At 40.7% G+C, this 24,812-nt stretch overlaps 1 protein-coding gene across 1 annotated transcript; it reads left to right on the top strand.

The window, feature by feature from the left end:
* The first annotated feature begins 969 nt into the window (after positions 1–969).
* LOC117561989 (voltage-dependent calcium channel gamma-5 subunit) lies at positions 970–23,697 on the top strand. The gene is made up of 6 exons (XM_034239744.1): positions 970–1,165; positions 10,063–10,302; positions 17,476–17,562; positions 19,769–19,909; positions 20,181–20,326; positions 21,142–23,697. The coding sequence occupies exons 2-6, from the start codon at positions 10,107–10,109 to the stop codon at positions 21,403–21,405; spliced, it is 834 nt and encodes a 277-aa protein (XP_034095635.1). The 5' UTR covers positions 970–1,165; positions 10,063–10,106; the 3' UTR covers positions 21,406–23,697.
* The last annotated feature ends 1,115 nt before the right edge of the window (positions 23,698–24,812 follow it).

Here is a 24,812-nt window from a genome sequence, read left to right as displayed (position 1 = left end):
GTTGAATTTCTCCACAGCATCTCAGTCTCTTGAAAACATGATGAAAAGCTAACATAAAACCAACACATTTAATTAGCTTGGTTTATTAATGTGGTACACTCCATGCTTTATTTTTCCTATAACTGTTTTCTGACAATAAAAAGGGTTCCTGATCCCATGTGAGTGTGAACACATCCAGTATGAACCAGATGTTAAATAGTTAATCATTTATCATTTATTTTTGGAATGCAAATTAGAACCAAAGCCACAGAATTATTCTGTTGAAGGCTCCTTTTTCTCTTTATTTTTCTTTGATAGAACATAGCCTTTATTTTTTCCAAAGGCTTATTAACTCCAGCCACAGTTTCTGTCTCAATGGGGCAGCCAATTCAAAGGGGCAGAAACACAAGGCAAGAATGTGAGGACATTTAAAAAAAGCAAACATAAAAAGGCTTGTTGTTAGAGTCAGTGTTAACTCATTAGCATGTGTCTTCCTACTGCAACCCATTTTTAGAAGCAGTACAAAGCCATTACTGCTGAGTTACTATAGCAATTGAAAGTTGGCTGGATGTTGTGATATAATAATATAACTTTGTACATGAGCTAAAGGTGACCATCAGGATCTGGCAGTGTTGGCTACTAATCCACCTTCATTTTTAACATGCATTATATCCATTGACATTTTCACATGTAATTGCAGTAACTTAACCTATTAAAAACACTTGGGGGGGAAACACCTGAATTATTGTGCTCAGTTTTTACAAATACAAAAGGGGTTAGGGTTACTATGTTAGGAACGTGTGGGTAGACTAAAGTCACATTCCCTGATATCAAAAGCAGCTCAGTGTTGCAAACCAGACTCCTAAACCTACAACTTGAGTAAACGTGGTGCCTTTAGGGCTGAAACTACACACTAATTCACTGTTTTACCAAAGCACATGCAAGGAGCCTCTTCTCTCTGCATTCGAGGACTGGTGGGGTGTTTGTCGCCCACGTGCCACGCGCCACGCGCACGCGGGTAGTGCTGTCTTGGGTAGTAGTGGTGCGCGAGCTACGCAGCCACGGGTCCTTTTCGCTTCACAGGCTTATCGCGCGCCAAACCAGTCAACACGGAGCGAGGGAGAAACTATAGGAGAGGATAAAGGAAGAGAAACTGTGCTCTCCTCAACGAGTCTTCTTCGTTAAGGTAAAACGTAATTTAATCTTTGTTTATCTAAAGATTCAATTTACAGACGACATTTTGACCAGAGAGCCACGCTGTTGATATGGTTCGCAGATAACAATGAATGTTGTTGTTGTTGTTGTTGGTTTTTAATGCTCTTATATTACGCTTTATACAAGTTAAAATTAGGCCTGTTTCCACAATTAAATAGTGCAAAAAAAGACAATTTACTTCTCGGAAGCTTCTACCAACTTACATCACTCACTTTACCCACAGTTCTATGTTAAGAGTCGAGTTTACTCGTAATAAACACTTTATTTACAGTAAATGTGATATCTGAGATAGCATTGTTGTTTAAACAAAGAAAAGTGGTGAGCTACAAGTAGGCTTTAGGAGGAGAGAACATGGAAAGACGGATGGTAATACTTCGAACGAATTAAACGTGCACCCTACGTTTACTTTGGATATTTCAGTGCCAATAAACGGGTGTTACGATAAATTCCTCCAATACATTTGTGTGTAAAACACGCTCAATGTAGTTGTACTGTTTCGCCTCAGTGAGTGGCTCAGCACCGCGGAGAGCAACTGGAGCTCGAGCCAAACATTAAACGTCTGGCTCTGTATACTTCGAACAGGATATAGCCAACAAAAGAGACTTCAGCTACACACACTGATACGACTCACCACAAGTTACAATGATGTATTCGTTTTAAATTGTCTGAAAACGAACGACAAAACAAGGAAAATACACAAACTAGGAAGGACACTGCCACACTATATATATTTTTTTATTAATAACCATTAACTGTTGACATTTGTTTGAATTTGTTGTAATCTGACCATTATACGAACGTCTTGAAAGTGATCTGAAATCAAACAATGGTAAATAAGTAGCTCCGAGACTAAAATCCTTGCCACAGGGTGTCAGCCAAACAAACAGCCTATACTGTTATATCACACATAGACAGAGATGGTGTGGGCTGCAGGAGAAAAATGGTTTCTATAGCCACGGTTCACTACAAGCTGGCAACTCAAACCCTCTCTGGAGGAGAGTTGTTGTTTACGTGTTGCAGTGAGACATACGTGTTTGTCCGTGTTATCTGTCTTTATATTGTAGAACTTTAGACTGTGACTCAAAGACAGAGCAATGATGTGCACATTTGAATATAAAGACCATTGACCCGCATGTAAACCTTGCACTTTTTGCATTTCACTGACGTTACAGGCTTTCATCTGTATACAGAATCTTATCCATGTTGTCAAAAGGGCTAGACTACTGTCTTTGACCATTTAGTTTTTTAGTTGTAATCGTTGGTGTGCAAGGCTTTGTGTAGCTTTACATTCAAGTCATCGTGTTCAGGTTTTCAAATATTCAACCTGCGACAAACGTGTGTTAAAAAGAGCTGCACAGTGCCCACTGCCCACATTCATTTCAATCATGCCGCTTTGTTCCAGTTTCCCTCCAATGTTGTGTCTGGTTAACTCAGCAGAGCCACTGTTTGCAGTTTACCCAGCCACAGGTCATCAGTAATAAGGCTGAAACACATTCTACATTGAGAAACATTAAGAAACCTGTTTAATATCGCATAATGTCAACATTAGTTTATGTCACTGAGATGTAATGTGAGAATATATTAAGCATTATCAGACGTTGCTCTTTCATTTTCCATTCTTAACCCATTTGTAACTTTACTCACCACTTCTAAGATGTATATAAAGCAAGCCAAACAGTAAACTAAATGTGTTAAGTGTAGTTAAGAGTACATAAGTATTTCCTGTAGCCTCAGCTCCCCATTGGCTCTGGTTCCAGTTATCACTCAGGCGCCAAGGAACATCCTCATGGTAATATCCTCAAAAAGCAAACAGTGCTCTCTAGTGATCACAGCTGAGAGAGGATCTCAGTTTTCAAACACTTTGAAATGTGACAGGTGACAATGATCCACTTTTTAGTTTAAATTTAGATTGGGTATAAATAATACTGTATCTGCAGTCCTCAAGACATTTTACACAGTTCCTCTGGATGACGACTCTTGATGAATGTATAGCAATGTATAGCACGTATATACAGTATATGCATATTAACAATATTTATGTATTTCGGTCACATTTTAAACAACTCTCTTTACCCGTATTTATTCAGAGTATTTGTGTTGGAGTGTCTTTGACTGAGTGTAAGTTGCCTTGTATATATTTTTTCTATAAACTGGTCTATGATGTCTTTATGCCTCGTTTCTCTTGTTCTCCTCTGTATCCCCACCACAGCATGTCAAATGCACCAGCAACAAAGAAGCTGAGTTCTGGGACTCACTCCGTTCATGCTTGACTAATTCGGAGGCCTCTCTGTTTAGTGTTGCCTGGCGACAGAGCCAAGTCAAGCTCTTATAAATAGGAGATTTGTTCTCAAAACAAACACAGGAAAATAGATGTTAGTGTCGTGGGTCACTGTTTTTTGTGCCAAACTCAAAAGAGTGTCCACCCAAGAGATCACTTGGGAGGCTGTAGCTCAGTGGATAGTGTGCTGGACTGAGTTTGAGTCCCACTGCAGTCAGCATGTCGTTGTGTCCCTGGGCAAGACACTTCACCCCAAATGGCTCCTGTGGGGGTTGTCCACAGTACTCAGGGCCCTCCCTACAGGCCAATCACGCAGGCTGCATGGGGCCCCGCCTTGCGCAGGGGGCCCCGCCCAGAGGGCCTCAGCTGCTGTGCGCAGTTCTCCGCTCAGTTCTCCGCGCACCCCCGGCTGACACGCGAGAGTGAGGGGTGACAAGGGGAGCACGCCTGTAACCCGACACCGTTGCTATGAATCGACATCTGACCAATCACGGCTTTGATATGGCCACTAGTGCAGATGAAGAGATGTCGGTGAAAAGACAGTTTCAGTCCGGCGCAAGCAAGAGGGGGAAAAAAACAACTTGAAGAAACTAGAGCATCACTCGAAGGTGGGCTATTGTATGAGTCAAATGTACAACTTGCGAATGTTGTATAAGTCAAATTGCCAATTGCCATATTAAAACATCAGCTGCAATTCACGACATGAAGAAGGCAGTCTCTGCATAGCATATAGGCTAATGGAGATGCAGTTATTTCCAGCATTCTTTATTTACCATTCATTCAAGTATGTGATGCCTTTTACCTGCTAATGCACAGGAGGAAGAGTGATCAACTGTCTGTCTAGTTGGCTTACATAACAGTTAAAGTTTACAGCCTAAAAAACATGGAGCATTTTCCCCCCTTATATTCATTTTTATGTCAATTTGCACATTTCATGGTGATGCTCAGCCTCTCCCCTTAACTCCTAACAGTCATCATCATGTCAACCACAACACAGAGAAACACTGATAGAAATGTGTGTGTAGTTGTTGATACATTGCTGACAGAGGGAACTACGTTTAAATACAGATTTAAGAAATATCAGTTTTTGAGCCTGTAATAAGCATGTTTTGTCTTGACTATATTACAACTATATTATAATAAAATAATATAGTATTTATATTATTGAATTGATTATGATTATTATTATTAGTAGAAGTTGTTTATTTGCATTAATTATATTTTAATCTTTTTGAGGCTAGTATTTGGCAGGAAATGCAGACGTATTCACCTGTAAACGCATACTGAACGACATACATGCACAACCATTTACCTCACTGCATGAAAAAGTGTTGATAATAATAATAAACAGGAATTATATTTGCAAAGTAGCCTACTTTGTTTCCAAAAAAAAAATGTTTCACTCCTGTCGGTTGGGGGGGGCCTCATCTCACAATGTCGCTTGGGGCCCCAAGTTGGCCAGGGGCGGCCCTGACAGTACTGAATGTATGTAAGTCGCTTTGGATAAAAGCGTCCAACAAATGACATGTAATGTAATCACTCCGGTGCCATTCACTCGTATTTCATCACATTGAATTGACCCATCTGGCATCTTTAATGCAAACATGTATATGAGGAATGAAGCAGTTTAGGATAATTGTCCCTAAAGTGATAAGATCTGATGCTGTGAAGAAATGTCAGTCAGTCTTTTTAGAGTATCCCATATTTTATCCTTACTATTCATATCTATGACCATCAGAAGACTTTAAAATGCTGACTGACAAGCTGTTTGTACACATCCTGATCATGATACATCGTACAGGAACACACAGGGGAAGACAGCTCAGAGCCTCATTTGTGAAGAGACACAACAGGAACAGAATGAAAGGGCTAAATCCAGAGCTGCCCCATCAGATTAAGATGCTCTAACTTTACAGATGTACCGCGTTTTGACACAGTCTGCTCCTGAGGACAGGTTCATGAGGTCCATAGGACGACTTTTTTTTGCAAATATGGTGCAATATTTAACAGCCAGGATTGCACTGGGGAGAAGAGGTGAGAATATGACACACAAATACCCCGTGTCATTCTGTGTCTTGACAGCTTGCACCACCTCTCTCTGCTGTTCGCCAGATGATGCGTTGAAATCCGGCCTGCAGCAGACATTTGTTAGCCACATGTTTGGTAGGCTTGCAGGAGGGTTAGGGAGTCTAAACAATGAGGTAGTTAATACATCTTCTAGCTTTTTAGATTATTGGAGGCCAGCACAGCTCAAACTTAATAGCTGCTATACGAGAGCAAAAAGTAAAATAATCTCCTCTGACAGTTCATGTTGACTCACACCAGTTAAAACAGCTTTGGCTTTGGTTTGGATTGGAAGATTCCCAAATGATGAGGAGCATACCGTTAGTCGCTCTGCTAATTTGTTAATGAAAAGTTGTATCTTCTCTTCCAATTGTAGGAACAATTTATGACATTCGATTTCTGAGCAATTTTTGCCAATTACTACCCATAACAACTTAAATATTCAAAGGGTTTTCCTTTTGCAAATACAAAAAACTATACGATTTATTAAGTGCTGACAATATTATACGTAATATTCACGTAGAAATGGCTGTAAGTGTTCAGTACACACACATAGAATGAGAATACCTTTACCATAGGTATGTAGGTTCGGCATGGTAGTGTTTGATTTTGAAAATAAAAGCCATGTTATATTAAGAAACTGTGAGTAAGTGACTAGTGAACATTCATTGTGGAATAGAAAGAAAACGGGTGACGCTTTTGTTACTTTTTTTGTTGTTATTTATAAAAGGAAATCACATTTGAATTTGTAATGCCACTGTTGCTTTGGAAATATTGGACGGAAAGTCACCTGTCCGTGTTATCCATCTAGATTTGCTTTAAACACTGAAGGCCATTTTGGAAGGTCCAAATACAGAAACATAAAGCACTCTTTGTAACGGTGTTATGACCAGTGACTCAATGCCTCTGTTATACTTACGCTGCATTAAGTAAAGACTACACACAGTGGCTGCAGACAGTTTTGGGTCAGTGGAATGCACCCTAAATCTTTGAAGATGTTTTCATGTACAAGAGTACATGTAAAAGGTCCAAGAGTGCATTCTAGATGTGTTGTATTTTATTTTGTACATCTGCTAAAACTATGTTGCAACTGTCTAATGGTAAGGGCTGCAAAATGCATCCATCCAGCTGTGTCGGTGGCTTGATGACAGATCCCCTCTGTGGTGCATTGCATTGTTCTCAAAGACTCCTGCAGCCAGCCCTAGAGACATCCACCGGCAGCAACTATCTTCCACAGTGTTAGTTGCCTGTTAGCCACAGAGGGACGGCACTTAGGCCCCATTTACACGGGAACGCAAACGAAACGCAAACGAACCAAATTCGATATCAAAAAAGTCTTCCGTTCACACGGATGCGGCTCAATAAACGTGTCCCTTCACACGAGACCGCTCGACCTGCTGGAGACGCTGTAGTACATATGCCGGGCCTGTAAGTGGCGCTGTACTTCCGACACAAAATACACCAAAAGCAGCGAAGAAGACCCCCGAGCATGGTTGCCATGGTTGCCTGGTTGCCCTTCTGTTTATTCTCCACGGTGGATTGAGCAACATGTAATTCATGTAGTTCTCCATGTCCACTTGTTGCTGATGGTTGTGGTAGAGGAGCTGTAGATGTTGCACTAACATCTGTAGCATGGTCAGTAGCAGTAGTTACTGACCATGCTACAGCAGTGAGCAGCAGAGGTGGGGAGAGGTGGGGCTATGGCTTCATCGTTATCAGGCAAATGATCGTATAGGGCGTACACACAAAGCCGTTTGGCCCCCCAGAGCGTTCCGTCCGCAGATCTATCCACCTTGGGACCCGTTATCGTTTTAGTGGTCCGTTTCCGCGGTTCCGTTACGGCCTCGTGTGAGCGAACGGGCTATACGAAAGAGAAAAGTAGCGGATACAACCTGTTTTGTTCTCCTTAGAGCCACAGAAGCTGGATCGACTAGCTCGCCAAAAGAGATCCATTCTCTGACTGACACTGATTAACCCTTGACAGAGTTACTATGCCAACAACGATGCTCTACTAAGGGTGTCAGCTGTACTGCTGTGACATTCATACTTTGTACCAGTCACAGACCACATTCAGCTTATCCAACACGCTCTAAACTGTCATACAAAAGTGATGCAAAAACAAAAATCCATATAATCATCATGTTTACCCTTTGTGTATTTACAGCAGCCATTCCTCTGTTAAGGCAGTTGTATTGTATGTATTGTTTCACTTTTCAATTGGTAAAGCATTGATGACAAAGTAATGTTTTTGAATAATAAGGGTACACACATCTTACTGCTTTCTCTTATATGATAAGATCTGTTAAAATCATGTTGATGACGCTTTTTCAGTATGAAATCAATTGTTTTGTTTATGTCAAATCCTTAAAAAAATATGTTTACATTTTGGATATTTAAGGTCTTCTGTATGGATACATTTTTATTTTGTACTTGATGTGTAGTTTTGCACAGAAGAAAGACATTTCAGGTGACAATAACAAAGTTCTGCATATTTAATCATGCTTCTCGAGGACTCTGGTCCCAGGTTTGAACAGGTTTAAAGGAAAGCTGATGTTTATGCAGCAGAGAGGACGGTGTGTGTGTCCCTCTGCAGCAGGGAGGAACTACAAAGCTTTGTGTCGGTCGCTGTGGCTTTGAACATCTATTATAACAAGAAGACCTTTTTATTCTCAACCGAGATCAGTCACCGCTTATAATCCTTTAGAGACCAGAATAATTATTACAGTTCAAAAAGGATTGAATGTGTGTGTGTGTGTGCGTGCGTGCGTGCGTGGGTCTCGTGCTGGTTTAGTGTCTGACTCCATAGAATTTGAGAACTATTTTTATCCCACTTTTTACTGTCTTTGAAAAGCCTTCCTGAGTGCATTGACGGATACAGGCCAATGCAAGCACGACATAAGTTGTGTCTTAAAGTTGTAGCTTGATGCTAAATGATCTAAAAATAAAGCGTTGCATTTTAAATGAATGGCCACTGATTGCACAATGGCCCAGAATAGCTGAGTTCAATGATAGTCTTTTCTTATTAATGGGGGTCCTTTGTGCTTTACAGAACTGTGATTGCTTATACCAGGATCTCAACTGCTTCCAATCACGTCAGTCCAGTCTCCAGAGACAGGAAAAATAGACCTATTTATAGCTAAGAATGGTGATGATTAGAGGATAAGTCATTGTTTGACCTAAAAATAGTTTGAAAAGAGATGTAACAAAACCTCATATCTTGTATTGGATTCATATTCTTGTTTAAGGCTACTCATGTTTCTTAGTATCATCACATTGAAATATGAAAGAGGTCAAATGTGCGTGTACACACTTGCACAATTAAGATAACATAATTAAAGTATATGTATCACATATGCAAGATGTGAGGAGATCTACTCTTTTTCATCAAGGCTTTACACGAAACTGATGCAAAGACAAAACATTGCAGTGTATCTTCTGTAAACCTCAAAATCATTCTTAATATTCACTCCACCTTTTAGTGCTCAATATGGCAACCCATTGTGTAAAATCAATTCCTGTCTACACACATCCATATGCCAAGCTCCTAAGCACTCCAGCTTCCGGCATATGTGGGCATAGGAACAGATTCATGGCTTTGTGTGATGAGCACATGCGATTATACACTGACACATACTGTACACCATCTGTAGTGCTGCTTCTGCATCACTGCATGTAGCAGAGCAGAAGGGGGCTCATAGGACATGTTAGGAGTCATTGCAGAACGTGGGGAAAGCAGTGTTTTGAGGGTTATCACTGATGTGAGCTGCAGTTTTTTTGACTGCAGGCTGTATGACGGCAGTCAAATAAAGAAACTTAACATAATGATTTTTTTAAACATGCCTCACCAAGCCTTAGGCCCTACTCCATGTGGTTATTCACATTCAAATGAGATGTCTGGAGGAGAGGGGACCTTTTGCAAATCTCATTCTCATATAGGAGGAAGACAGTCCTTTGTTAAGACTATCTTTTGTCATATTCCCCAATTATTACTTTCTATTCATTTCCAACTCATGTCTGTGTCAGCTGTGGAAGACCTCCATTATTGACTTGAATTCAGATGAAGCTGCCCTACCACCCAGCAGCCCACAGACACATCAACTCAGGGTCCCAGGCTTCTTTTAGTTTGTTTCCTGTTTTATTTTAAAAGTCAATTTTCTCTTCCCTAATGTGATTCATCCGAGCCTTATTATCTGCCTTATATTCCTTGCACATTTAGTCTCTGTACTCCCCTTGTCATCTGCCAGTTTTTTGTATCGTTATTTAGTTGCTGGATTGAGTTTTGACAAACCCTTATTTGTTTTTTAGCCAATAGAAGACAGTTTTTTAAAGAAAATTGAGTTTTATTATAGGGTTGACAGGGCTTTATGACTTCCTCATAAAAAGACACAGAGCTACTTTTTGAAAAATGTCCTTATTGTGAAATGTCCTCCAGTTTCCTATGCTCTTCCATCAGAAACAGTTAAGGAAAACTCACTCACATAATGTCAGTAAAATGGTGAAAATGTTTTCTTTCTTTTCCTCTCCAGCTCCACTTTCTGCCGGCGGCGCCCCCTGCTGTTGAGGCTGTGGAATGAGCCTGTTCGGCAGGAAGGCGCTGACTTTGCTGAGCAGCGTGTTCGCTGTGTGCGCCCTCGGTCTGCTGGGGATCGCTGTGAGCACCGACTACTGGCTGTACCTGGAGGAGGGGGTCATCCTGCCCCTCAACCAGAGCACCGAGGTACGCATGTCCCTCCACTCGGGCCTCTGGAGGGTCTGCTTCTTGGTCGGTGAGTTAGAACGAAGCCTGAAACATATAGATTAAAGGTCCCCTTTTATGCAAAATCCACTTGTTCATGTCTTCTACATAAACATGTGTCCCCTCTGTGTAAAGAGATTCTGAACGTTTCAGGAAGAAAGATTCTCTCTCTTTTATCGGCTCTTTATCCATTTAAACCTGTCTGAAAATCAATTTATCAGATTTTGGCCACTTTGTGATGTCACAATGTTGTTTTGGGTTGTGTAACCATTAGACAATCACCAACAAAGGTAATACCTGTCCACCTCATAACCTGAGTCTCTTCCTAGAGTACCATTGTGTTTTTCTAAACCAATCATCTGGCAGAGGAGCGTTCGGCTTGGCAGCTCATTAGCATTTAAAGCTACAGACACAGAATCAGCACTTTTGAAACATGGCTGAAACAGAGGGGATTATGGGATGCTACAATGCATTATATGTTTGGTATTTTGAGCCAAAGACTTCAGAGACATGTTTTGTATTGTATATCTATGATATATTGTTGAAAAAAGAGTATAATAAGGGACCGTTAATGTATCCCTTACTTTACAAGACAAATTAAACTACATGTATTTAATGTGAGTCAGTATTTGCTATGAAACAAAGCTTAATAACGGATTGTGTAATGATTAATTTGCTTAGTTATAATCATTATAATGATAAGTGATATGGCAGATTGTTATAGATGCATAACATTTGTGTTTAGTTAATAAGGAAGTAAGCTTCAAAATGAATGCAGAAGAACAACCAAACTTCAGGCTGAAATGATTGCAGCATGCTAGCCATCCATTAGGCATGAAAAAACACAAAGCCAAATCCTAATGTCATCTTTTAAGGGTTTATACTATTAATTAAAAAAAAATAGAAATACATTGAGTGTACAAATAGATTAGATTACCAAGGCATTAACCAGAAACACGTTTTTCCTACACAATTATTTCTTGGATCTGGGCCTCAATGCCTAGTTTCCACTAATATTTGTATTTGACAATAACATATCAGGAGGAAGCCAGTCTAGATTTCCTTTTGAGGGCCACCAGCAGCAGAGTTAACTAATTAAAGGGACGTTGCCCCACAGCTGTGAGAACTCAGCAATCAGGTGTCCATTTTAGGTAGCACTTTCCTGGAGCGTCAGCTTCAACGTCAGACAGGCTAAGACTGGCAAAGACATTAGAGTCCTGCGGGAGTCACGAGGGAGGCAAAGAGGAGGCAAATCCTACTTTGATTGAGCTAAGTATCGCTGGTGTTTTATTTTATTTGGTTGTTTAGCCCCTCATGCTATAATCATGTGTATTTTCTCCATTCCTGTTCATGTGTCTTCTCGCAATTATCACTGGCCCCGTGTATCTCGTAATCGATATAACCAGCCTGCTCTCGTCTATCCCACGTGCTCCACTGAGATCCAACATCTAGTTTCAGGTGGCCTGTGGAATTGCCAGTCAGCTGTTCCTAAGGCTGACTTCATCTCTGGCTACGCCTCCCTGCAGTCTCTGGATTTCCTTGCTCTCACTGAGACCTGGATTACTCCATCCAACACATCCACCCCAGCAGCTCTCTCCACTGCATATTCCTTCTCCCATACACCCAGACCCACTGGCAGAGGAGGTGGCACTGGTCTCCTGCTCTCTCCCAAATGGAGCTTTTCCCTCTTCAAGCTACCTAACTTCACTCCTTCCCACCTTTGAATTCCATGCCGTCACAGTAACCCATCCTATACAGTTAACCATTGTTGTTCTCTACCGTCCACCAGGCGCCTTGGGGGACTTCTTGGAGGAATTAGATAATCTCCTCTCACACATCCCTGAAACCGGCCATCCCGCTGTACTTCTCGGAGACTTCAACCTCCAGACGGGGAAGATAGACGAACTAACATCTCTGTTAACCGCCTTTGCTTTCTCACTGTCTCCGTCCCCACTGACTCATAAAGCTGGCAATGTCCTTGATCTCATATTCTCAAGGAACTGCGCTACTTCTAACCTCTCTGTAAACCCGCTCCACACATCCGATCACTTCTTCATTTCATTCTCTCTATCCCTTTCCAAACATAACAAACTAATCTCTTCTCATCCTGCACTTGTCCGCCGTAACCTTCGCTCACTCTCCCCCCCTACCTTTGCCTCATCGGTGCTCTCAGCCCTCCCTTCCTCTGACTCGTTCCAACTCCTGCCTCCAAACTCTGCTGCAGAAACTCTCCTCTCTACTCTCTCATCTACTCACTCTCTCTGTCCTCTCACATCTCGGCAGGCTCGTCAGTCCCCTCCTGCTCCCTGGCTAAATGATGCACTGCGTGCTAATAGAACCGTCCTTAGGGCAGCAGAGCGGAAACGGTGGAAATCCAAACACCGTGACGACCTCCTAACCTATCAAGCTCTCCTCTCCTCTTTCTCTGCTTCGATCTCTCAGGCAAAAAGCACATTATTTCAAGATAAGATCCAATCTTCCTATTCCAATCCTAAAAAACTATTTTCCATCTTCTCCACCCTCTTGGACCCTCCAAAAGCCCCTCCCCCCTCCTCACTTCTGTCAAGCGACTTTGTTACCCCACTTTGAAAAAAAGGTTGATATTCGCTCTTCTTTTTCTGACTCACCTTTACTCACCGCTGGGTCACCAGACCCTCCTTCCACCAACACACTTACCTCCTTTTCCCCTCTCTCTCCAAGTGAGGTTCTTACCCTCATTACCTCTGCCCGCCCTACCACCTATCCTCTGGACCCTATCCCTTCAAACCTCCTTCAGACTATCGCTCCTGATATTCTACCGTTTCTCACCCATTTCATCAACACTTCTCTAACTTCTGGTCACTTTCCAAACAGTCTCAAGGAGGCAAGAGTAAACCCTCTCCTAAAGAAACCCACTCTCAACCCGTCTGATGTTATAAACTACAGGCCTGTCTCTCTCCTCCTGTTCCTGTCTAAATCACTTGAACGCGCTGTCTTTAAACAACTCTCCTGTTTTCTCAATCAGAACAACCTTCTGGATCTGCACCAGTCTGGTTTCAAGGCAGGTCACTCCACAGAAACTGCTCTCATTGCTGTCACGGAGGAACTGCACACTGCCAAAACTGCATCCCTCTCCTCTGTCATCATCCTATTGGACCTGTCTGCTGCATTCGACACGGTGAATCATCAGATCCTCCTTCGCACTCTTCAAGAACTTGGAGTTTCAGGCTCTGCACTTTCCCTCCTCACCTCATACCTCAAAGACCGTACCTACAGGGTGACTTGGAGAGGGTCTGAGTCCGACCCTTGTCAATTAACTACAGGGGTCCTTCAGGGCTCTGTTCTTGGTCCCCTCCTCTTCTCCCTGTACACAAACTCGCTCGGATCAGTCATTAGCCCGCATGGTTTTTCTTATCACTGCTACGCTGATGACACCCAATTAATTCTGTCCTTTCCCCGCTCAGAGACCCAGGTCGTCGCACGCATCTCTGCTTGTCTAGCTGACATCTCTCAGTGGATGTCTGCTCATCCCCTCAAGCTCAACCTTGACAAGACTGAGTTGCTCTTCCTTCCGGGAAAAGATTGTCCCACTCTTGACTTAACAATCAACATCGGCACCTCAGTTGTTTCCCCGACTCAGACTGCAAGGAATCTGGGTGTGACCCTAGATAACAACCTGTCCTTCACTGCAAACATCGCTGCTACAACCCGTTGCTGCAGATACACGCTTTACAACATCAGGAAGATACGTCCCCAGCTGACTCAGAAAGCGACTCAGGTTCTGGTCCAGGCTCTCGTCATCTCACGCCTAGACTACTGCAACTCCCTCCTGGCTGGTCTACCTGCATGTGCCATCCGACCTCTGCAGCTCACCCAGAATGCAGCGGCTCGTCTGGTCTTCAACCTTCCTAAATTCTCCCACACCACTCCGCTCCTCCGCTCCCTTCACTGGCTTCCGGTAACTGCTAGAATCCACTTCAAGACACTGGTACTTGCTTACCATGCTGCGAATGGATCTGGCCCGTCCTACATCCAGGACATGGTTAAACCGTACACCCCAGCGCGTGCACTACGCTCTGCATCAGCCAAACGACTCGCTGCACCCTCGCTGCGAGGGGGACCCAAGTTCCCATCGGCGAAAACACGTGGGTTTGCTGTCCTGGCTCCAAGATGGTGGAATGAGCTCCCCATTGACATCAGGACGGCAGATAGCTTGCACATCTTCCGGCGCAAACTGAAAACTCATCTCTTTCGACTCCACTTCGAGCGATAGAACTATTAACGAAGCACTTTTATACTAATAAAGGACTGGCTTACCTAAAGCCAGTTGAGTAGCACTTGAAATGTTGGCTCTATGAAACCTGATGTACTTATATGATTCTGTTTTCTTCAAGGTTGTGTCTTCCTGGTCGAATGTACTTATTGTAAGTCGCTTTGGATAAAAGCGTCAGCTAAATGCAATGTAATGTAATGTAATGTAATGTATTGCACATGGACATGGACATTAACCTTTGTTTCGTTTTAATGGCTGCAAATATAGAAGCCTTTGCTTAATGTTTGAACAATTGAGCAGGACATGATCTTTTTACTTGACATTTTCAACACTCTAATGTTAGGGCGCATCCTTGTCAAGTGTCAGAGGTATTTATACTCCTGTTGAAAGACTAGCATAGCTAAATGTCTTTCAGAGTGACTTACCCAGTGGCTGACTTTTATTATTGGCCTGAAAAGGAACCATGGATTGATTGACAGCGTTTTTGTTCTCTCTTTTTGACCGTGATTTCATTTCCACCATAGATGTCAAGAAGAAAGCAATTATTGCAAATAAAAAATAAAAGCAAAGGCACATTGCATGATTTCTCCCTTTCTTTACCTTCTTTTCAAAACATGTATTCCTAGCACATCATCACAAAGGCATGATTGTAGGTCTGATTGGAGAGAGAAACACTATCTTTGGTATTTCTCTATATTATATTATTTTATTAGAGACACAGCCCTCCCTACAAGTGTAAACCAGACTTTGGCCTTCTGGTATTGGCAACAGTTAACTGTATCAATATGCTGTCCTACTCTGATTGGATGGTTACTGTAGGTAGATAGAGGTAGGTGGTTTGCTGGCATTTCAAAAAGTAAAGATAGAAGGATAAACAAATATTTTGTTATGTAAATATCCCTATTTGTTCATTTGTCCTGTGATCCTTTTCAATTTAGTGCTAATTTATTCCATTAACCCCTGTTCCACAACTACCCGGTTTTCACGATCAATCAGTCAGTGATGCAATAATGCAGGCACTCCAGTTGTGATTAGACACCAGATGTTTTCCCCACAGCAGGCCATCCCTACAATATAAATGGACTAATGGTCAATTGTGTGTTTTAGCTGCGATTGAGTGACCTTACTGACAACTTAACACTTCAGAGTTTACCCAGAAACGATTGCATGTGCATTTCATTCCAGCATGAGTTCAAGTAGAAGAGTGTTATATATAAAGTGTTATATACCATGTTCAATATAGGGCACTGGACTATATGTGATGTGGGCTGAGAGGCGTGTAGCAGAATGAGTTGTGAGGGAAACCATAACATGAAGTTAATACAAAGAATTCAGCTTACACTTACAGAAGCAAGTGGCAAGTGAGAAAAATATGCTTGGGTTATCTGTCTTTGGTCTGATCTAAAAGTATTTACTTACAATATATTTTAGGTATTTTAACAAAATTGTTTATTATGCAGCACCAACACATATAATAATAATAATACATTTTATTTCAAAGCCTTTTTCCAGGTGCTCAAAGACGCTTTACAGTGGTTTGATAAAACATGATAAAATAGAATAAAGAATTAAAAATAATTTAAAAAATATATTAAAACAGCAACACAGCATAATTCACAAATTAAAAGCCAGTCTGAAGAGGTGTGTTTTGGTCAGTGTTTTGAAAGTGGGGGGGTCGGTGCAGTCTCTGATGTGTTGTGGAAGGGAGTTCCAGAGGCTGGGGGCAGCGATAGAGAAGGCTCTGTCCCCCCAGGTTCGGAGCTTGGTTCGTGTGGGGATAGAGAGGAGGTTCGCTTCTGATGAACGAAGACTGCGGGAGGGGGTGTAGTGGTGGATCAGGTCGGTGAGGTAGGGGGGGTCTGGTTGTTGAGAACTTTGTGTGTTAGCAGGAGGATTTTGAAGTGTATTCGTTGACGGACAGGGAGCCAGTGCAGGTTTTGAAGGACGGGGGTGATGTGGTCTCTGGAGCGGGTGTGGGTGAGGAGGCGGGCAGCGCAGTTCTAGATGTATTGTAGTTTATTTAGAATTTGGATGATGAACCATACAGCATGCTGTTGCAGTAGTCCAGTGTTGAGGTGATAAATGCGTGGATGAGGGTTTTAGCAGCCGGGAAGGAGAGTGAGGGGCGGAGGCGGGCGATGTTTTTCAGATGGAAGAAGGCGGTCCTGGTGATATGGTTTGTGTGTTTGTCGAATTTGAGCTGGCTGTCAAAGATTACTCCAAGGTTGTGAATGTGAGGAGAGTGGTGTTGTCAAGGGTGTGGTTGAAGTTCTGGGTGGTGTTGGTGCGGGATGTGGGTCCGATTATGATGATATCTGATTTGTCGCTGTTCAGTTGAAGGTAGTTTGTTTGCATCCAGGATTTAATATCTGAGAGACAGTTGGTGAGTGTGGAGTGAGTTGTGGCAGTGATGGTTTTTGTGGAAATGTAGAGTTGGATGTCATCTGCGTAGCAGTGATACTGGAGGATGGATATATGCATTATAGTTCCTTTTTAAACTATGCTGAGACACAATATCACAACATCCAACACTTCAAAGTGTGTGTGGTAAATGAAGGGTTGAGAAAGACATACGTTGGAATGTGTATATGTGTGTTTTGGTGCCAAACTTTATACTGTATGTGTCAAAGTGATAAAGTGAAAGGTGTTAAAATCTAATGCTGGGTGTTTTCACACACATACTGACAACAAATAATTTCACATTTGCTTAAGTAATCCTTAAAGTACATAGAACAATTTCTGATTTATTTTAGCCAGGATATGTGTAATAATCATGCAAACTTTACAATATGTCTGTGTATTCTGCTTGCATACTGTACATGCTTCTGTGTATGACTTGTCTTTTCACAGTTCACTCATTCACGGTTTTATCTGTGGTGCTGAATCCTGATTCCTCTCTAGAGTTCTGTGATATTTAATTCAATATTTTATTTTCCATTTTCTTTGCTTCAGGTGAGGAGAAAGGCCGGTGTTTTACTATTGAGTACATGATGCCCACTAGCATCCAGATGACCTCTGATTCAACAATCAGTGTCCTGAGTAAGTAAATGTCTACTCTCCAAATATAAGGAATGCTTTAGTTGATGAAAACTATAGTGTTGTGTTATTGAAATATATAGCTTTTAACCCTTTAACTGCCAGCACCACCATTTGGTAGAGCACATTTTGTGTCTTGATATCTTGTTGAAAAAAAAAAGAAAAAGTTGAACTCCATCTGATTCAGCCAACTCTACCATTTGGTTGACATGTTATGCACAAAACAACCTCTAGATGTCACTATGGTTTGAACAGAAAGCCCTTCAGCTAGCTTCCACTGAGGAAGTTGGCAATGCTAAAAATCACTGCTGCTGCTCTTTTTGGTCAACTTTTGGAAGGTAACCATATCCTTTTTGACATATTTTAGTGGCAGGGCACTGACTGAACATAATTAGATAACTTGATGCACAAAAAAAGTTTTAACAAGGGTGTAATTATTTTTCTGAAAATATGCTCAACCAATTGGTCGAATTGGCCTTTTATGGTAAGCTAGCAATATGACTTTTTCAGAGTTTCAGAGATGTTTTCCAATAAAATATGGTAATTAAATGGCTAGATTCATGGTAATATTACTAAATATAGTACTGCCTTATGAGTCTCAGAGTGAAAGAGTGATAATAATTGATATAGCACCTTTCATGCATGGCATTCAGCCCGAAGTTGCACACAGATGAGCAAGTTAGGCCAACACAGGATATAGACATTTGCTGTTAGGCCAGTGGTTTCCTGTTAGGCCAATTCAGCATACAGTAAGATGAGCAAGTTTTTTTCATGAAAAACACTTTACATTACTTTTTTCCATTTATTTTTTTTACAATTATAATTTATTATATTTTATGAATATATCTGGTTGTATATATTGCTCATTTTCCATAAAAGAAACAAATGTATTTGAGTTTGTTTTATTCGAGTTTGATGCGTACAAATACTGTACTGTATATGATGATTGTTGAAAATGTACTTTTACCATAGAAGGCCAGCTCGACCAGTTGGTAGAGGCTCATAAAAACAAAACTGTGTGGTCAGTCATTTGATAAGAAAATGCAACAAAAAAAAAAATTCCATAGCTTTTTTCTTGGTCTGGCAGTTAAAGTGTGAAAGAAGCAACTCGTGGTTGTAGAAGAAGCTTGAATTATGTGTTAAATGTACCTTACCTCAGCTTCCAGTTTCCATTCAATCCACCCTATACTGTTGCAGTAAAGCAGGAACAAACTGTTTAACTGGTAGTTAACATAACACTGGGGAAATGATCCAAACGTTAGCTTAACTTTGGTGTTTACTTGGGTGTCTCTTGTTTGACAGATTGTATTTGATGCAGCATGTTTTGTCAGTTCTCTGATTTGTATGTGACAAGTCAAACTTGAGTTAAGGCTGATCTGTGTACAAGTGATGGAACTGAGATAGGAGTATTGTAAGAATGTAAAGATGTCGAGGTGAAAAAGAAGGCAGAAATAGTGACAGAAACTTTGACGTGTATGCACTATGGTGAATAAGGAAGTGTATATGTGAGAAAGATATAATAAGAGAGTGCCTAAATCAAATCAAATATTTGCAGTCAGGATTGACTTATAATACAGCTAAATTATCTATTTTCTTAAAACAAAATGAAAGTTAAAATCGAGAAAATCATACTGCACAAATATTCCTTGCCACAAGGTTGAGCCATTAATTTAAGTACACTTCCTGTCACACCAGTACAATTAAGTTACCTAACAAATTAGATGTCACTCTTTACTCAGAACCCAACTTTTTCCTGAATGTGCCCTTGTTTCAGACATGACACAAATCTAAGACTCACTTTCACTTTTTACATTCTAACAAGTTTCTGTGATGTTCGATATCTAGGGTGGACTGTTAAAGGATAGTCAGTGGCACAATAAAGAGCGAGTTTCATCAAGGATAAACCCATCTGGTCCACTTAGCAGGAGGAGAGACATGTTGTGTAATGGAGAACACAATGGGGGTCCAGAAAGCAGCATTAAAGACTTGCTTTTCCTCTGGGAGGGGCTGTTCCATTTACTCACAGTAGGGAAGTCCAGCTTCATGTTGATATAATTACGCAACCATGACCTGGACCCATGAGATACTGAGCCCAACCTCAGTAGAAACAACTTCTGAAGTCAAACTTCAGTTCAGAGTTTCACAAAGTCAGTTGAAAGATCAAAGTCCCATAGAAGTGATAATGACAGTTTTCCTTGTCTTCTTCCAGAGATGATCCGCTCGTCCACACCCTTTCCTCTGGTCAGCCTCTTCTTCATGTTCATCGGTTTTGTACTCAGCAACATCGGCCACATCCGACCCCACCGCACCATCCTGGCCTTCATTTCTGGAATCTTCTTCATCCTGTCAGGTATTTGATTAGGTTTGAACTCACATCTCCAAATCAATAATACCATCACAAATGTACACACCTGATAGATGCATGTGAGAATGTTGTCATGGTACTGAGTTGGTTCAGGTCTAAAGTGTTTCAATTACATTTAAAAAGAAAGCACAGTGTCACATACACATAATAATATTGTTTTTAATAATGTATGGCAACAAGCCTGTTTGGAATCACCCCCTCCCTTTTATCTACAGCCATTAAAGTGTTTCTGTCTTTGTTTCTCTGTCTGCCTCAGGTCTCTCTCTGGTGGTTGGTCTGGTGTTGTACATCTCCAATATTAATGATGAGATGTTGAACAGAACCAAAACCAATGAGGCTTATTTCATCTACAAGTATGGCTGGTCATTTGCCTTTGCTGCCATCTCCTTCCTGCTCACTGAGGTAACGTCACAAAAAAGAATCTAAATAATAAAGCATTATAATTTGCATGGCTAGGTTTCCCAAGCATGCATCATAACCAGTTCTCTAACTATGTTATAACAAACCAATGTCAAGGTGCCTTTAGTATGTTGTTGGGAATTGGTCTACAATTAACATTTTGATAACTATGTTAATTCAGAAGAAATGTGGCTTTCACTTTTTTACATCTCTTTTTTGTTGTTGCATTGTCCTTAAATGATTATCTAAAGAAATTGGCCTTGTTGTTGGAATGTCATCCTTAAGCTTTCACAAAATGGTTTTTGCATTTTAGGGTCTTTATTTTGCCAAATCCCTTTGTTCAGACATGCACAACTGTATGTATTATGCTGTGACAAATAGTCCACTGAAGATGATATTTTAAGTTATTATTCATATTTGTATTCTGATTCTTTCGTGGATAATTCACGCTGGCTTTTAACCAAACATTAAAGGACTGCACGTTGCTTTTGATACTAACTATTCCCAAAAGTCTGTTGTCACAGTGACAGTATAAAAGAGCAGGTATTAAACAAAGGATGCAAAATAAAAAAACCCACATAGCACCAATTCAACTAAACCATTATTCAAAATGTCAATTTACGAGGTTAACTTTTGCTGATAGTTAAAGGGGGAAATCATTTATCATTAAAAAAGGTTTCTATTTCTATAATCTGCAATTGAAATGATTATTTCCTATGGTGGAAAGTGACCTGAATTCCACAGGTGTTATGAAAAACAATGCACATGTGGAGAGTAAAGTAAACTGTGTGCCTCTTTGCCTGGTACCCCTCCCCCAGGCTGCAGGAGTCATGTCGGTGTACCTGTTCATGAAGCGCTACACAGCAGAGGAGATGTACCGGCCTCACCAGGGCTTCTACCGGCCGCGCCTCAGCAACTGCTCCGACTACTCCGGCCAGTTCCTCCACCCGGACGCCTGGGCGGGGCGCGGGCGAAGCGCCTCCTCCATCTCCTCCGAGGCCTCGCTCCAGATGAACGCCGCCAGCTACCCTGCTCTCCTCAAGTGTCCCGAGTACGAACAAGTGTCCTCCTCACCGTGCTGAGGCAGACCATAAGTCAGCACCGCAGGGGTCATCTATATCTATCTCGATATTGGAGTATAGTGGTGCGATGATTTGATATTATCTTTAATCGCACCGCTCTTCTCTCTACCCTCTACTGCCGATTTCTTTGTTTACACGTTTTGCTTCTGTGGGGAGCAAAACCTGAGGTGAGGGTTAACTGGTTCACTTTATTCCCCTCAGCTCAGTGTTGTGTCACAGGGAGCTGTTAGAGAATGAGAAGGGGAAGGGTTTGACCAGGTTGTACTTTCCTCTGTAGTTGTTAGTGGTAGAAACTAGAAACCTGCTAAAGCGTTGGTAGGAAGAAGTCATCTGAAAGGAGTAAAGTGTTGCAACAGGCAAGCTCACTATTGGTGTGTATAGTACAATCCAATCCTGATAGCTTTCTGACTGAAGTACACACTGCACCTCTGCAGACATGCAGTGTTCTGAACTGGATAGGCAACCAAGTGCAATGGACTCTGAGTGCAAGTTTTTTCAAATCAAATGCATGTACTTTCAGCCATGAACGCAGAAACTAGTTAAATCACCTAGGTAAAGGAAACACTTTCTTAAAATGATTAATCTTATAAGGTGCTTAGAGAAACATTTCCTAAGGTAAAAGCACAAATTGTGCAGACTTGATATTTTTAAGATCCTGTTTTTCAAACTGTAAGCTGTTTTAGTGAGCACAAGGAAGTTTCACTCACATCCCCAGTTTGTGCTGGAAAATAGCTTTTTCAATATTTTACTGTTAGTGTTTTCAGACACATGAAACTGTTTCAGGCATGTCCACGTAAAGTCTTGTGCTAGAACTCAGCTTAGGCTTATGAAACACATGATGAATGTGGATTTCAACTATGATCTTTTTTAAACTAATTATTTGAATAGGATTAAAGGCCTAAAGGGTTGTATGATCTCTAAACCACTTGCTGATCACACTGGCTCTCAGTTAACAGACAGAATAACTTGTATTCCTCCTGTAGGTCCTGTGAATAGTAGCTATTGATTATGTAGCCACAGGTGTTTTCCTTTAAACTGTAACTGAAGGTGGAAGACTGCTTTTTAGTTTTTACATGTATACATGGTTGAATTACACCATGTGAAATGCTTCATTAGGGAGCTTGTGTTCATTGGTCCCCTTCAGCAGTTAAGTATAAAATAAAGTTTGTTTTGTAGCCTCTAGTCCGGGCATAAACAGAATGACTTTGAAGGCATTCATCTGAATATAATAATGGTTATATAATTGTTAATGTTTTATTGTTTATTCTTGTAGTTAACAAAAGCTTTGATTGCAAAGCACACAGATACAGATGTAAATAAGCCTTTATTCTCAGAGGACCATGTTTCCTGTTTGAAGTGGTGTCCTTAGTAGGTGGTGCAATTAAAGACAAAAAGTGTATCGAACCAACATTTAAAAAGAAAGCAAGTTGTACACGGCCAATACTGTTTGTGTTGAAAATCATTAAGTATTTATGCTTTCAAAGGGGTAAAGATGGAGTTTGTGTGGAGATGGAGAATGTATATGAGTTGGGGGGTATTTAAAGAATATCTTTGGAATGGAGCCATTGTGAATGATAAGAAACTGCTTGATCGTATTTGTTTGTGTACTTTAAAATACATCTCCTACAGAGATACTTTAAACCAAGTTATAGATGCATATTTTTGTAATTGCCCCCCTTTGACAGAGTATTCTTAGTTAACATATACTGCTATCCTCAGTGTGCAGAGGAAGACGTTGTTTCCAGGTTAAGTGGTTTATTTAGTGTTAAATATAAACATTTGATGTGGCATTATGTGTGAGTAAACAAATAACAAAGCATCTTATCTTGTGCCATAACTGTAATTGTCAGTATTTCTTGTTGCATGGTGTGAACTCCACACATGAATGGCATGCAACATTTAACATTTCTATGTATTTAACATAACACTAAGAAATAAACTGCCAAGCTAAGCTCACCCATTTTGGTAAATAGACCATTTGTATTTTATTTATTTGTAACACTGTAAATTGAAAATATTCACTGTGTATATATATACTTAATTTGTATAGAAAGAAGGACGTCTAAAATGCAGGTTTGTTGTTGGCTAGATTCATCTGCATTATATCTGACAGCTGCTTGGATCACAATGAGAGTTTTTGCACAAGGTTCTACATAAAGCGAAAGTATTCAGACTGTTTCATTGTCAGATATGAAATGTGAATATCTGTATTTAAAAAAATGAGTGTTATGTTTATGTGAAAGTGCACGATGTACTCAACCAAATAAAGGTTAAATTGGATTTCATAAAAGAGCTTGGCCTTGTATCCATTCTCTTTTCCTGTATCTGCATTATAATAGAATACATTGTTATACCTCAGTGTAAAAGTGCTAAGGTCAGAAGGTGAGTTTGTAGGACACTTCAACATTAAATCATTATGCAATAATATTAAAACATAAAACATATATTGGGCTGAGTTGACTTTTGGTTCCTCTTTGCAAAAAAATATATAAATAAGATCTGATATTATAAGATACGGTATAAGAATGTAGCTCTATTAGGCCCAATGTATTGGGGTTGTGATATCTTGTCAGTTCATTAAGAATGTTAATAATTTAAGTATGCATCCTCAAATTACCCATGTTATTAACATGCTATACCGACATGTGCTGATTTTCTAAAAGAAGCTTAGCCACAGAGGCCTGAGGAGTTCAAAAGTCAGCAGTAAAAGGAGACAGGTGGTCCATCCCTCACTCAACAACATGGGAAAGTAAACAGACCTGAGACTGACCATGCTTAACCTTCTAATTGCAATTTGGAAAACATTGTTTTGGTCAAGTACTTTGTAACACTGACAACAGTCGTATAACTACCACTTATGGTTTATGTGTAGCACAATGTCTCCCTCTGTTGGGACAGGAGGGAATTCATATGAATGGGAAGCTCCAACAAGAGCTTATATTTCTTCTTATTTATTTTAATGGCGGTTGGCAAACAGCTTTTATGTGCATTTGTGTGGATGGCACAACCATAATTCCTTAATATAATCCCTGACCTTCTTAAAAACCGAAATGATGCCCTGTACAAAACATCTGCTAAACTCCTTAGCAAAAGCTTTTTTATATTTAATTATGTTTGCTAATACATTACGTTGGTGACAGATAGTATCCCAATCTTACATTGTGTATGATCTACAAGAAGGCTCAGAAAGGGGGAAAAGGCATTTGAAGATTGAATTGGTAATTTAAAGCTGTCACTCATCCATCCGGGTAATAAGAAGTAATTGGGGGCAATCAGCAGGCTGGAAACGGCTAATCTGCATCATGTACCCATGTGTTGTCATCTGTTGACCTGATGAGCTGGTGTTGCTTAAAGACGATATCATATCCAGAGTGGACAAAGTCCTCTGATCTTGTGCATAAACTGTC

The sequence above is a fragment of the Gymnodraco acuticeps genome, unplaced genomic scaffold (genome assembly GCF_902827175.1).
Source record: "Gymnodraco acuticeps unplaced genomic scaffold, fGymAcu1.1, whole genome shotgun sequence".
Taxonomy (NCBI): domain Eukaryota; kingdom Metazoa; phylum Chordata; class Actinopteri; order Perciformes; family Bathydraconidae; genus Gymnodraco; species Gymnodraco acuticeps.
Note: the sequence above shows the minus strand (reverse complement) of the source record. Positions and strands in the feature narration are given on the sequence as shown.